General features: G+C 30.5%; 1 protein-coding gene across 2 annotated transcripts in view; it reads right to left on the bottom strand.

Annotated features, from left to right (window-relative positions):
• Window positions 1–7,059: 7,059 nt before the first annotated feature.
• LOC121125245 (pyridoxal phosphate homeostasis protein) overlaps window positions 7,060–16,030 on the bottom strand; it is a 71,095-nt gene continuing 62,124 nt past the window's right edge. The window contains exons 2-3 of one of the 2 annotated variants that reach the window (XM_071891314.1): window positions 8,644–9,220; window positions 7,060–7,190 (exon numbers count right to left, since the gene is read on the bottom strand). In XM_071891314.1, the coding sequence (XP_071747415.1) occupies window positions 8,663–9,220 (558 nt within the window). In that variant the 3' untranslated portion in view covers window positions 7,060–7,190; window positions 8,644–8,662. Of the gene's footprint in view, window positions 9,221–16,030 lie in introns of both variants that reach the window. The other variant, XM_040720401.2, reaches the window with a different exon arrangement.

Genomic DNA, 16,030 nt, shown 5'->3' with positions numbered 1-16,030 from the left:
TTAAAAGGAGAAATTAAACAAAAAGGGGATTAATCTTTCTGCAATGCTTAACGTTCTTAATCCAAAGTTGCTCACGACTAGAGATTTGTTTTGAATGGTTCTAGGGATATGACTCCATATATGGGCCTTCAAGTAATTTTACTTTACTCATATTTACAATCAAAGGCACCTTTCTACATAAATTGGCGCGTGGGGAGAGGGTGAAGGAAGGATCCATGATCCACAAGACACGATTTCAATATTATATATATTTATAAATATGAAAAATAAGTCGTTACTCCTCCTTGGCATAAATAAACACTTCTACCTATCAATATGTTGTTTCAATTTGAACGTTTTATTTAATCAGGACATTAGTCATTTTAATCCCCGAGTATTAATTGATTACTTTATTGATATTTATAGCTCATTATTAAATCCCAACTTGTACAATTTACTTATATGAAATTACAACTTGTACATATATATATATATATAAGTCGTTAATCCTTGGCGAATTATTTTTTCCTTTATTTCTATATTACATATGGGGGTTTGACAAGAACACAAAATATATATTGAAGAAAAATGACTCACCCTTATTTTTTTTATACTGATTTGACTTACTTAGGTCTATTATGGACTTTATATTATAATTTCTGGGATGGATTGAGATACTTAAGAACATTAGCATCCGTTTGAGGCCTTCATATGATGTATGAAACTGTATTTAGTTCCGAATCTACGGATTGATAATTTGATTGATCTTTAAGTGCAATTTGAGGAATGATTTATCAAAATAATTTATACATAGAAATTAGATTCTGTACACTTATTTTATGGAGAAAAAAAACATGCTCACTTGCTTGATGCATCACATATGTAACGGCTCAGCAATAAAATAGCCTTGAGAAGAAAGGATTTTTTTCCTTCTCTAGCAATTTTAATTCATTAGAAAGGATTATATGATTTTTTAGGGGTCATTAGAGACACTCATATCAGCAAAATAATAGCAGCTATTTTATATGATGATTCTTCTCATCAAAGATTATAGAAAGTTGATTTAGAAATCAACTTTATAATGTAATCAGAAAAATCCAGGAATCAAAATAATTTGTAATAATACAATTAAAGAGACAAGTTTATTCGACTATCAACACAAAAGCAAGCTAAAACAAGTTTGTTCATAGTTGAGCGTGGATTTACATATTCTTATAGGAATATAATAATATTTTTATTAGCCGTTTGGATGGTCCGCAAATTTCCCTTAAACAGTTGATGAATTTGAAAGAAGCCCTCTCGGGGCCAATATAAGTTTTATTAATCAAATAAAAGTTGTAGACGATAGCTACACTTCACAAGTATCTGAAGTCATCCCAGAAATGGGAATAGTAAGCCTATAAGGGACTCATATATGCCCATGGCTTAATAGGGTGTTGTGGATTTTTTTTTTTTCAAAATCAATTTGGACGTACTTTAGCGAATTTCTTTTAAATATTATAATAATAGTGGCCGAGTGCCAATTTCATTTAGGAAATGTGTTACTTATACATATATGTAATAGCCATTCATACTACGAACCCTGCAGCCAGCAGACCACTAGGACCACAAAGGGGAGGAAGACGACGATCGAAAAAGGAGAGAAATGTACAGACTATAACTAACATAATACATAAATGGTTAATCTTGATTTATGAAACTTTTTATATTTTTACAATGTTTTTACTCTTCTTTTTATTTTGAAAAAGAAAAGAAAAAAAAAAAAAAAAACAGCTAATCCCAGACTCTTAATCTCCTTCTTCGTTAGTTCCATCATCATTCCTTAGTTGTAAGTTGTATATGCAAGGCAAAAGAAGGAAGGAAGGATCTTGAAAGAAGCTGCTCTTAGGAGCAGAAGTGATTTTATGCCTTTTCAGCTATTATTCAATAGCTTTTTAAAGGTTATGACATTGGTGATAAGGAGGAGAGGGGAAGGTATTGTCAGGAACGCTGTGTTATCATTTCTTAGTATATCTGGTCCGTCAATCCAAAAACAATCTTAAAGACAAACAAGAAAAGGAGAAAAAATATGTTTACTTTTTATAGCCCAATATTTCATAGAGAAATTTAAGTCATTACTTACTATTCAAATTTCTGGGATGAATTAAGATACTTAATAACTGTAACTATAAATTTATAGTGCCCCCGATAGGGCCTCTTTCAAATGCATGCATCATCAATATTCCCTAGTAGTTCAAGGTCAATTTGCGGCACACTCAAAGGGTTAATAAGAATGATATGTTCATATACATGGAGAATAATTCGTCTAAGAGTACAAGTGTAATCCTTACGCTATTTTGGGGGAAACTCCTCAACACAAAAGCAAGATGAAAATGATTTTTTTTTTCGACAAAAAGTCGAGATTATATGATATTCTTTCAACAAATAATTTGTAGACAATTTCTATTTAACATTATTTGTAAACTGTGCATAGTTTGCAGTTGGTCAAGAGAAAAGGAAGGTAGAAATAATTTTAAATACAAATTAAGTCATTTATATTCTTGAAATGATTCATAATTAATTATTGTCCTTTTAATATATCAAATAGGATTATTCGTATTAATCCTTTGGATTAGTAGAAATTCAAAAGGCTATATCGGAGCTAAATAACCTCTCCTAAATAGAATGAAAGCTCTAAACTATAGTATATATTCCTGGGGATCTCCAACTAGCCCAGAAAGTTGAATAGAAAGCCTCCAACGCAGCAAAATATGCCCATATATTGGACACATTTTTTATTTTTTTCAAGATTGTTTTTATGTTTACTCAGCTAATACTATATGAATATATGATTGTTCAAGTGTGGAGAACCCTACTTAAAAAAAAAAAAAAACTTTGTAAAAGCTATGTCACTCGCATATGTAAACAAAACAGGAATGAAACGTGAGTCAATGATTCCCAAATGAGAAATCGATAGATAAATTACTACCAATATGTCCAAAGGATCAAATCGGAGCGAGATTGCATGTAGATTCTAAAACTATTCTATGATGCATTTGGGGGTATCCTACATGAGTCCAGAAATTTACAATAAAAGCCTTTGATTGATTGAAATATGTCTATAAAGTATGTATGTATACCCCTCTGATCATAACTAAACCGTTTTGCATTGGATTTTGTTCGTTCAAGATTGTTTTTATGTTTGCTCAGGAGATATTAGATAATTGAACAAGAGCGGAGAACGCTTCTTCAAACAACATTGGATATACGTACACATAGTGTATAGAACAGCAATGAAACGTCGTATACATAGTTAGAGAATCTCTCTCTACTACTTTTTCTGTAGTAGTTGAAAGAAAAGAAAAACAGCCAAAATAAAACAGAAATAAGAACAACAACAACAACATCGCCGTTTGACGATTTTTTATTCCCTTTTCGCGGTAGGAGACGCATCTGCCGATAATCCGCTTCAACTTATAGTAAGTATAATACAATCCTTAATAATAAATAAGAGAGAGAGAGAGAGAGAAAATAAGACTCGCAATAATAAAAAAAATAAATTTCGATACAAATAATATTATTACAAATTCCAAGTCTAACAAGAATAATAATAATAATAATCTTGATTAATTAAAGATGAGTTCTTGTTATAAATTTTAAAATTTGTCAAAATAATCCCTTTCTCCTTCCTTTTTGGTCTTTATGATTGATATATTTATATTATAATATTAGTGATGGGCTGCTCTGCTCTGAGAATCCTAGACCGGGTTACAAACTTTTATTGTACATATAACAAATGAACAAACTTTTTAAAAGAAATTGTAAATAGCTTTGCAATATGTATACAGAAAGATTTTTTGCCCTGGGCCAAGTGGGAACATTTAGTCAACTTTAGTAAAAAGATCATCTAGACCAGGGGTTCTTAAACTGTGGAGCTTTTTTAGGTGATCTCATTAGCATTCCTCAACAAATATCTTTGCTGTCCACTCCAGATTATTACTGTGTGGAACTCACTCTGACTCAACCTTAAAGAACAGCTGGGAAGATATATTGGCTGCAAATCTAATATATTACGTCATTGAACACTTTTAATTACTATTTTGAAGAGAGTGCACCAGCAAGTATTTTGTCATATTGTAAGTGCACACATACTCTATAAAGTTTGAGAACCACTGGTCTAGGGGGATTATATAGATGAATTGTTCATGGTCTCAGTGTTGTTTCAAAGTTTGGAACATTGACCTATAATAACGTCATATGAATTTTCATGAATCCTACATTGGACAAAAACGGAATCTTTATAATCCGACTTTAAAAAATCGGTGTACTATTTGAGAAAGATTCAATTTAAAATTGCGATCTGGACCGAAATATCAGTCCAAATTGTTATAGAAAAAATCACTCAAGAGCGAATGGGGGGGGGGGAATTTGGTTTTAGACAGGGTTTCAGTACTAATATTTATATAATTGCACAGGGGCCGCCTAACAGGGCTTCTCCCTTTGTGTACACACTTTTTGGAATTTTTTGGACGTGGTCATCACCGATTTTGATAATTTTTGGAGAGGGTGTTTATCCAAACAAAACTATGTCTCGTAATTTTATGACTTATGCGAGCGTGAGGGCCCGATTCGGCCCTTTTCGAAGGATGCTCTAACTTCAGTAGAGCATAACTCCGCTCAGACTCAAACGATTTAAAAAAATCTTTGCTTTAATTTGTCATTTGTAATAGGTCAAAAATTGAGGTACTTCAAAACAGGCCCTCAAGCTTGCATAAGTCTAAAATTTCAGACATGGTGTTCCTTTTTTGGAATAAACACCTTCACCCAAAAATTATCAAAATCGGTGGGGATGATGTCGAGAGAGTGTGTATATTTAATGCCCCTAGGGTACCCATATTTTGAATTTTTTTTTAAAAGAAAAAAGATATGCTTTGGTTTTAGGGGAGAGGGTGAATCTTTTTAAATTATCAAAAATTATTATTATTTGGTGGCACAACCAAACAGATAAAAACAATTAGTTTTTGACCCCTCCACTTATAAAAACAGTGCACTTGTAGGGCTGTCCACAGGATTATATTTTGAGAAGGGCTTAGTTTTTGAATTGTTTTTTGAAAAAAGGTCAAAAATTTAAATTTTTTTTTGAAAAATCAACAGCTATTTACTAAAAATTACTCCTTTTTAGAAAAAAATTTCAAAAATTCAGAGCTGTTTACAAAAAGTTAATGCTTTCGAAAAAAAAGTGACAAGTTAAATTTCAAAAATCAAGAGTTATTAACAAAAAATTTAAATTTTTTTCTTAAAAATATCCAAAATTAAATTAAACTTCAAATATTCAATTTTCTAGTAAAAAAGCAAAAATTTCCTAATTTAAATGGGGCTACCAACCTCCAACCTCTGGCTTAAGCCTGTCATATGCTTAGGAGATACATTTTGTAAGGATTTTTGAGCTACTAGATGCATCACCAAAAAATGATTCCCAACGACTCAAACACTTATAAGAAATCTACAAATGAATATATAATTAGAACGTCTTCTTCTAATGTTCTTTAAAATACGGATTAATTTTGTATCTTTCATGAATGTTTGGGTAAAAATAGATCAAAATGAATATTTTCTTCTAAAAATATAAAACTAATATACAATTTCACTCATGAGACATGATGAATACAAAATTTAAATTAATTTGAAGACCTGCTTATGACATAATTGTAAACAAAAACAACATGTCGTTGGACAATTCATTTTATTTTCCAAGGCTTTCATCATTATTCTTGAAGAGATAACATTCAAGTACAAATTAATCAGTAGTACTTGAAAGACAAAGATTTACAACCCTAGTTATAGCCTAAGGGTGGACATCTTGGTAATTCCTATCTATATCTTTTTTCAAGGGCGTCCGCAGGGGTGGGCTGGATCGGCTATGGGCTTTTACTAGAAAATATAATATTTGAAATTTTTTTATGAAAATCTATGGTTTTTTGAATTTTTTCTCCAAAAAATTTAATTTTTGAATTTTTTTTTGTGAAAAACGGTGGACTTTTGATTTTTTCCAAAAAATATATTTTTTAAATCAATAAACAATTTATTAAAGCATTGAAATAGTTTTCCCTGACAATAATTATTTTTTATAAAAAATTGACAAATAATTTATTTTTGTACCGCGTATAGTGCGCACTGTTTTTTTCTCTCTCTCTTTTTTTTGCTCTTTATAAGACAACAACTAAACTTTAGTCTAGTCTCCAGGCAGCAAATGTATAATATGATTCGTAGTTATCCTCTCTTCCAGGATTATGAGATATATGTAAATATTTCTTGTTTTATCTTTGAGAAAGTTTGTAATAATTACGGATCCACTGTGACAAACTGTCAATTGAAACCCTTTCGAATGTGCTACAATTTTATTTCTTTATGGTATTTATATACAGTACATAACAAGATCCATCGTGAGATAGAGTTGTATAAAATATGACCGTAAAATAAAAGGAACCGAAAATTAACGTGATAATCTGAAAAATGTTTGAGAGGAGAACAGCTAAACTGTCATGGCACTTATATTAAATCAGCTGCAAGTAGCTGTGAGTGGGAGGAAATAAATATAAATCCCATATAAGTTCGAATTACTCCGATGACGTCTCTCAATTCTAATCCAACAAAGACTTATACTTGTACACACTCACTAGGGACTTCTTTATACTTGACCTTTCTCTCTTTAAGAATTAAATAATTATGATAAAAAATCCCGTTCAGGTTGAAATTACAAAAAGTATCGCACGCGCTCTAGGTCATATTTAATGCAACCCTAAATATATGATAACTAAATTTCTGTGTTTTGTTTTTTGGAATGACAAAATAAAACAAAAAAATGTATAAACATAGATTAGCCATCAAGTACAAAAAAAAAAAAAAAAAAAAAAGGATTTCCCTTCTCAAGAAGAAAGAGAGAGAAATAAATAAGACTATGGCTCCGGATTATGAAAAAGAAGACCCTCATTGTTTTGAACTCTTCTTCTGTCTCCAGTACCGACAAATTTATGTATGTATGTACAATATACATAATTCTGGACATGAGTTATTTATGAAAAAATAAAATGATTAATCCTCTTTCAAAAAGTATATCTCTTCATAGTTTTTATTTTCCTTTTTTTTTGTTTAAAAACCAACCATATTGACAAATAACAATATCAATAATACCAATATATATACATAATGACAAATAACAAACATATGAGAAACTACAAAAACAAATATAATGTCCCAGAGTCGGTTTTAGGGGAGGTGGGCACTTTGCTTATACTTGATTGGTGCCCCCTCCTGGATATAATTTGTAAATATATACAGTGCAGGTTAAAAAAACCCACAGAAAATTGGGCATTTCGGGATCACTCATAGGCCTACAAGGCTACTTCAGTCAAAAGAGTTTAAATAAATCTTTCAAATCATGCTACACAACAGGGCGTATATAAAATCATTGGTTTTTCTATGTAAAAAACCTCAGAAATTTGTTTTTCAAAGTCCCAAAATGACTCTAAAGAAGAAGATGATCAAAAAAGCATTCCCCAAAATAAAATCCTGTATAAGTTGGGATCATACTTAATATGAAATATAAGTTGACTTTGTTCTTTTAACGGACTCAAAAGTCAATTGCACGCACTCACCATAAAATGGGATCTATCCGGCTGATTGTTTAGACTACTCATGAAACTGTGCGATGCTACTAATTTGCCCCATTCTTTACTCCTATGATCTGAATACAATAATAAGAGGCTCTGAAACGAATTTTTCCCCGTAATATGTAGGTCTTAGATTTTTCAAGAAGTAGGTAAATTCCCGGGGTTTTTTTAAAGCGCAATATACATAAGTTATAATTTTATAATTAAAAAGTTCATACACATAGCTTTTTTTTTTTAAATAAATGGAAGGAGATATTATTTTCTAAAAGAATTACTCAAATGAAATATAGACATTAGTGAACAAAATTTAAATATTTCTTTGGTCATAGGTTTGACAAAATTGCTTTTACCACAAGAAACATGATTATTACCTTATTAATAAAGGGAAATTTGTGTTTTTTTTTTAGGCTTGAAAGATTTAAATAAATGAAAAGAAGATAAAAAACTATTATTTGCAGGAACATGTTCCCATTGATTCTAAATTTTTTCTAATTATTTATGTATCTATTCAGAGAAAATGACTTGTAAGTACAAAAAAAAAAAAAAACTAGTCCAAAATAGGCCTTTTCTTTGAAAATCTACTTCCTTTTTAATCTCAACAAAAAAAATATTAGTTAATCGACCAGGTAAGACTAATACTAAACTTCCTAACGCTAATAAAAGAATACCTCAAAAAAATTAATATTTTTAAAGGTATTTAAGATGAGTTGAATGAAATTATATTTTTGTATATATATTTAAGTATGAAGGTTTATTGAAAGTATATTTTGGGTCATGCAGGATTTATTCATGTTTGTTGAGGTAAAATCAATCGGGAGTTGAAACTTTCAATCCAAAGGTAAGCATTTGTATACTAATGACTATGGAAGGCTGATCTAACAAAAGTCAGAATAAAAATAAAATAAAACATTTCATTCAAAAAAAGATCATTTGAAAAACAGAAGAGGGCCCATCATTTTACACTTTAAACAAGTGAAGAAAAGAAAAAAAGTACTTTTCCGATGTTAAAACCGACCCTGGATGTCATGGACAACTCAGTCCTTTTTCGCATATTCTCTAGCTCCAAATATCTGCCTCCCCACACGAACATCCGTGCTCCCGAGGCAAATGGCATTCTCCAAATCACTCGACATTCCCATAGAGAGCCTCAAATCATTCTCCGTCAGATTAAAAGTCGAGGCAACAGAGACACGACTCTTCCGCAGTTCAATGAAATCCGGGTTGTCCACTCCAGCCTCTAGACTAGAGTCATAAGCTCCAATGGTCATGAGACCAACAAATCTCAGATTATGACATTCATTTAGAATGTAACCCACAAGGCCAGAGGTCTCTTCCCCGGGGCGTACACCTCCTTTTGCTTCCTCACCTGAGGTATTGACTTGTACAAGTACATCAAAGGAGAGGGAGCGAGAAAGGCAGGCATTCTGGATCTTTTCAGCTATTTTGAGGGAGCCGATGGTGTGGATGACGGACAAATGGGATACTTTGAGGAGCTTGGAGACGTTCTTGCTTTGAATGTTTCCAATAAAGTGCCAAGAGATGTCGGGGCATTCACGTTGTAATTCCGGATCCAAGGACTTGTCAAGAAGTTCCTGAAAATAAGAACAAAAAACCAACATCAAATTTAATTCATCAATTTACATAGATATGATGAGTTTGAACAGAATATATCATATTATAGAAAAACAAATCTGGTAAAAAATCTAACTTGATTAAGTAACTTGATTTATAAATATATACATCCCAATATTTGTGTCAATTATAAGCTTTGACTTCAAATTTTAGCTATGAGTTTAGATATCCAAGAATTTTAGTCATATTTTTGAACCTTTATTTGATTTAAAAGAATGAGATAGGCCCCGATGTGGCCTTTCATATAAAATCCACCAATTTCATTTCTTTTATTGTGTCAATTAACTTTGAACACTACTTTAAGTTCATACACATATTTGCATCAATTATAGGCTTATTATTCAAATTCCTGGGATGAGTTAAGATACCCCAATAATTGTAGCAGATAGTTTAGAACCTTTATTTAATTTAAGATACTTATTTTGGTCCCAATATGGGCCCTTTCAAACAAAGACTATCAATTTATCATATTTGTATAGTGACGATCAATGTTGGCGTATACTTGAAGTACAATTTGCGGCACACCCAATGGCTAAATAAAAATACTGTTTAGAAATTGACGAATTTTTTGTAAGTGTAATATTTGATAGTGTTGCTTTTCTCTTGACGAGCCACATTCATATATAATATGTATTAGTTATGGAACGATTTAAAAAAAAAGAAGTAATAATCACTTTGCCGATTCCATTTCTTTAATATTTTAAATGATAGTTAAAAAATACCATTATACAAAATACATAGTTAAATATATATTTTTTTGGTTTTTGGAATTTTTTGGGAAAAATCCACAGATTAATATTTTGAAAAAAAATTACAAAATTAAATTTCAAATAAAAATTTAAAAAAAATTCAAATATACAATTAGATATTAAATTTTTTTAAAAATCCGCAACTAATAAAAAAAAAATCCTCTGCTGTTCAGAAAAAAAATAATTTTTTGGAAAACAAATTCAAAAATCTACAGCTATTTACATAAAATAAATTTTTTAAAAAAACATTTCAAAAATCCAGAAATGTTGCAAAAAAAAATTCAAATATATGAATTTTTGCAAAATAAATTCAAATATCGCATTTTTGGATAAAATTTCAAAAATACATAGTTATTAACAAAAAAATAAACTTTTTTGGGAAAAAAAAATTGAAAAATTAAATTTCAAATATATCACTTTTTGAAGAAGCATTTCAAATATTAAATTTTCTAGTAAAAAGCAAAAAAATCCTAAATTTGGGGGAGGGTCCTATTTTTTATTTTTTCCTTCTTTTTTTTTAAAACTACCACAAGTAATAAATAAATAGTTAATAATAATAAATAAGAATCAAACTCGCTAATTAAACATTATTTTCTGGATGCTGATTTAAAAAAAAAACCGATTCCGACTAATCATCCCATCACTAATATCTACACTATATAGGGGTATTAAAATCAAATATTATAAAAACTATGAATTTATAATGAAGAATCAACAATTGAATAATAATAACAACATATTATTTATTTTCTTTATAATTCAACATAAAAGAAGTGGAAAAGAAAGAAAGAAAAAAAAATGAAGACAAAAATGGTTGTTTATTTAGTTACGTCTCTCTCTCTCATCTCAATTCTTTTAATAGGGTGTGTCTGTGTATTAGGGTGATCTCTCATTTCCCGGGAAATTGTCAGAGAGTAAGATCCCAGGAGTTATTTTTATTTAAATATTGGGATACATTTAATAAATAATGAAATCTGCTAAATTAAAGCTTTTATTTTCATACTTTAATAAGAAAAAATATATATTTTAAGCGTATATCTATCAATATGGCGACTCCACACAAAAACTAGCCAAATTATTTTTATTTTTTATTTTCAAAATTGAGAGTGGATTACATTTCTATCCTTCCACAATTTATATCAACAATTATACTTATTTACCCTTCGGGTGATCCGGAAATTGCACTTAAAGTACTAGTCAAAATTGATTGGTTTTATACATTTAAAAAAGGACATACCCGGGCCCCATAATGGTCTCATAAATCAAATAAAGACTCACAACTATAACTACAATTCTTCCATATCTTTAATCTGAAAAATTTGAATACTAAGACTATTCATTGACTCAAATATGTCTATGAAATATTGGTCTGATTCTAAAGGAAATAATTAATACACATCCGGATCCGTTGGTTAAAAAAGTCAACTAACGCGTTCATTACTAGAATAATTCAATTCGGATTTTTCTGTAGGTGTAAACCCCTGATAAATTGAGAGCCCAACACGCCTAACTACCTACTTTAGTTCCTCAAACAGCATTGTATTTCAAATAATACTTTAATAGTCCTTTAATTACGAATTTAAAGTCAAAGTGTTTGAACTAATATGCACAATTCTGCGTAGATAATATAAGCAAATTACCTTATATTTACTCTTGTAGTCATAGGAAAAGAGTGCTAGTTTTTGTAGAAAAGTAAAGTTTTATAATATTTGTAGTTATGTAGGTATTGTTGCACTGGTCATTATTTAAGATTGAAATCTAGAGTTCGATCATGTCTATTTCTGTACTAAAATCTTCTAAAGTTCGGTCCTTGATGATTTGATCAATTTATGTCGTATTTTTTTAATCAATTAACCTTCTTTTGATTTGCATAGTTATCTCTAATAATAGATTGGGTGCGTAGGGGCCATGGGTAAGCCGTTTTTGATTTATGTAACTCTAGCAAACAAACAAAAAACCGTAATAGGAAGTGATGAACAAACTATTTATTGATAAATCTGGTATATATACATCCCGTATATGTACTAGTGAAGTGCACTATCCGACTCGGGAGGCTAAAGTCAACTACTGGATTATTCATCAGTGGAATCCATACAACCCTTATTAATAAAAATAAGAGGCATTTACATAGTCAAATGTCACATCTAATGCACACTGCTTATAAGTCGAATATGATACTATTGAAAATACGATTTATCAATGTTATTATTATGTATTTAACGCTTAATTGAATGCATTATATACAAGGCGTTTAAAATAACCCTACTCACAAAAATGTGCCATTTCTTCTATGTCTTAAAAGGTCAATTCATTCTTGAGACCGGAATGAAGTTGATTTTGTATTATTAACGGATTCAAAATTCAATTGCATGCTGTGACTATTTAGAGGGCTTCATTCGAATTTAAATTTCCGGATTTTCCCGGCATATATGATGACAAAATTGTGCATGGCTTTTTTTTTACATTCTTGTAGTGAAATATATATTCCACTTAGTAGTCAAAACATTGCCATAGAGCCAACCAACGAAGATTTCAAAAACACTGGATTTCGTTGATATGGCCTGTACTAAGATCTATCCTGATGAAACTTAAGTCAAGAAAGAAAGGTGTGTGATGTCCTCATGGTACTATTCTTGACCCCTGAGGTCTGACCCCCGAAGACATTAGAGCCCAAAAGGTCTTATTTTATCCTAATATAAGCTTAGAAAATCAAGAAAATGACCAATTTTTGCGGGTAGATAAATTTCCCACCTTTTTTTTAAATGCACTCTATAATGAAATGAAATGTATTTCATGAAATAATACCGGGAAATACCGGGAAAAGGAGATCCCGAAGTATAAACCCTAGTGTGTGTGTGTGTGTGTATGTGGTTGTTAAAGATGACGATGAGGAGAGGAGGAGATGACGAAGAAGGGACACATTTGGTTGGGAGGAAGGAAGAATAGAAGGGAAGGGAAGGAGGGGATAAGAGCCCACTTCAAAAAAACAACAAGGGATTGTACTTTTAAAAAAGTATGTTGCATGTATGATAATAAAATATAGTGTTGCACTCGAGTTCTAACTATGAAGTTCGAGTTCTTGTGATAAAGTAGAGTTATTGTATAGGCATGTAGCAAATAAAAATATTTAGTTATCAAAATGACCGACACAGGGCATCTGGCGCTGTGTCGGTCATATGACGGGTCCTTTACTGTCGGTGCATGGAATGCTTCCTAAAAATGTGGATGATTTATTAAGTCAATCATAATTTTATTAAGAGAATGCAAATATCCTGCAAAAAATATTAGGCTGTGACATTATATTACAATGAAGTTAAAACACTTTAAATATATATATCATTTACTAACAGAGGATGCCCACGTTGCAGGGCTGAATAGAGGGGAATAGAAACAAAGAATGAATGTAGAAAAAAGAGAAAGAATTTGGTGACTTTATACGCTTACTTGCTAAATTTCATAATGATCTGTATAACTGTTTCGATTCCAAATGTGATAACACCAAAAATAGATATATATTATAAGATTCTATTTTATAAGACAATAAATAAAAAAGGGAAAACTTCTTCAATGACGTCATGAAGGATCAATTTTACCTTATTTAAGGACAAACATCTATCATACGTGCACACGCAATTTATTTATTAGGTTTGCATATCTTCAAACTTTAACTCTCCCAATCATAAATGAAGAGGTTCGGTGCTTTAAAATGTATCTTGTTTGGGGCTAGAAAATGCCATACAAGTTATTAATTTCCATACTTTCAAAGTTTAATTTTTCATTCTAAATAACATTTTAAATCACCAAACTTCTTCATTTTAAAAGGGAGAGTTGTAGAGGTTTGAAGAATACACTGAGCAATAATTTTTATAAATAAATTGTTATCACACGTATACGTGTGATAACCTCCCTTAAGTTGAACAATTACCTAAGTCAGTTTGACTACATCAATAAGGCAGTAATCAACTATTATTTATGGAAATATGTAGATAATTTTGGAAAATATTTATTTGCATAGTAGGAACTTAAATATATTTATTGCTGGGTTCGAGTATTACTCGAATTCGAAAAAACCTAACGTTATTAATAAAATCCACAATTTCATGAAAATTTAGTTCATCTCTTCCCCCGAAATATTATTTAAAAAACTCGACTAAATAAATAGTAGCTCAATAAGACAGTCTATAATGAATAATCTAGGACATTTTATAAAATTTAAATGATTTGATGGAAAGGAAATTACATATTTCAAACAGAGTTGTAGTTATAAATAATACAACCCATAAATTAAGTTAATTTAGGTAACTGGCATATTATTAACATCCCTGACAACTAATTATATGTCAACTTTCTCGTAGAAGTGTATTATTAACAAAGCAGAAAACTCGGTAAAGAAAAAATCTACCCACAAAAATATGAGAACGAAGTTTATAAGAAATGTCTCTATAAAAATCGAAAAAACAACTACATGAGATTATATTAATCTAGATGCATTCGAAATATTTCGAGTTTGAATAGTTTAGACTAGTTTTTCAAAACATATTTCATAACAATCAGAAGGTCCATTCAATTGGCGAAACTCTGAAGGAAAAAAGGTACTTTCAAACTTTTTGAGCAGACCATGAAATACTTATTCATTCCCAGAACTTTAGTTGTCTACTGCTAGGAAAATTATATCGAAAAAAAGAAATATAATTGGTAATGAGTCATGCGATTCAATCCGGCGTATGACAATTAAGCGATTATAAAATCAACTTTAGTAAGGAAAGTTGTCGAATAATGACTATGTTTTTGAGTAGTTATTACCTCCAACAATGACGATCTATGTTCCTTTTTTTAAAGCAGGATTACAAATAATTTACAGGACGATTTTGGTAAAACTTTGTAGGATACCTATATGTAGGTATATATGATAACAGTAAGAGGCCAATTAAATACACAAAATAGAGCATAACTTTGAACAAATTGAGAAAAATAACTCAAATGAAAAGTTCTAAGGGAAATGATTTTAGAAGGAGGTTTTACGCTCTACCATATCTTTAAATGTAAAACGCCCTGCATAATTTTGATATATAACTGACTGTGTTATTGAGCAGAGATAGTCAAATCGAGTTAAGTTAAGCTCGAACTCAATATTCAATAACTCGAATGCAAGTCTAATATATATATAAATATTCACGCATCACTCTCTCTTCTATTAAATAAAAATCAATGTTTTTTTTTCTTCTCAAGGAGTCGTCTAGTTAAATGAGGATTATTTCGATATACGAGGATGGTATTATTATTATTACAATGATCCCTAGTCACGTCAGCAAAAAAGTTAATAGTACAACATATATGTAGTATCAATAGAAACAAAGTCAAAGGGAGAGAGAGAGAAATGGGATGGAGGCTAAGGGTGCATTATTGTACATACACATTGAGCTATATAAGATTAGTGATGTATCGATTTGCATCTGCAAATCATCCGCATTTTTATCATATTTCTATCTGTTCGTGTACTGAAAGACAATGTTCGTGCCTCAACTTAAAAACAATAGCGAAAAAAAAAACAAGAAAAGAAAAAAATCACAATTTTTTTTTTTTTACATCATCTATACAGTCCAATATTTCATTGGCCTATTTAAGTCAACTATAGGGTACTTATTGAAATTTATGGTGTAAGTTGAGGTACAGAAGGACGTTAATGATAGTTTAGAGCCTTCATTTGATATATGAGACTTAATTTGCCCCCGATATGACCTCTTTAAAAACATTTACCAATTTCAAATTATTGCTATTATAAGTGGTATTTGGAGCGCGTTGTCAAAGGATTAATTAGAATAATTTCTTGATAGAAATTGACATTAATTCCTCAGAGAATACATAGGAAATGGAGACTCCATTTTTTATGATTTTGAGCTTGCTTGTGTGATGACGAGCTAAATAAGAGATAATGTCTTTGGAATATCGTCCCTAATTTATCTTTTTTGATTTATTTAGAGTGGCGGTCAATTTTGGCTAATTTAAGTGCAAAAGGATAAT

The sequence above is a fragment of the Lepeophtheirus salmonis genome, chromosome 10 (assembly GCF_016086655.4).
Source record: "Lepeophtheirus salmonis chromosome 10, UVic_Lsal_1.4, whole genome shotgun sequence".
Lineage (NCBI taxonomy): Eukaryota > Metazoa > Arthropoda > Copepoda > Siphonostomatoida > Caligidae > Lepeophtheirus > Lepeophtheirus salmonis.
Note: the sequence above shows the minus strand (reverse complement) of the source record. Positions and strands in the feature narration are given on the sequence as shown.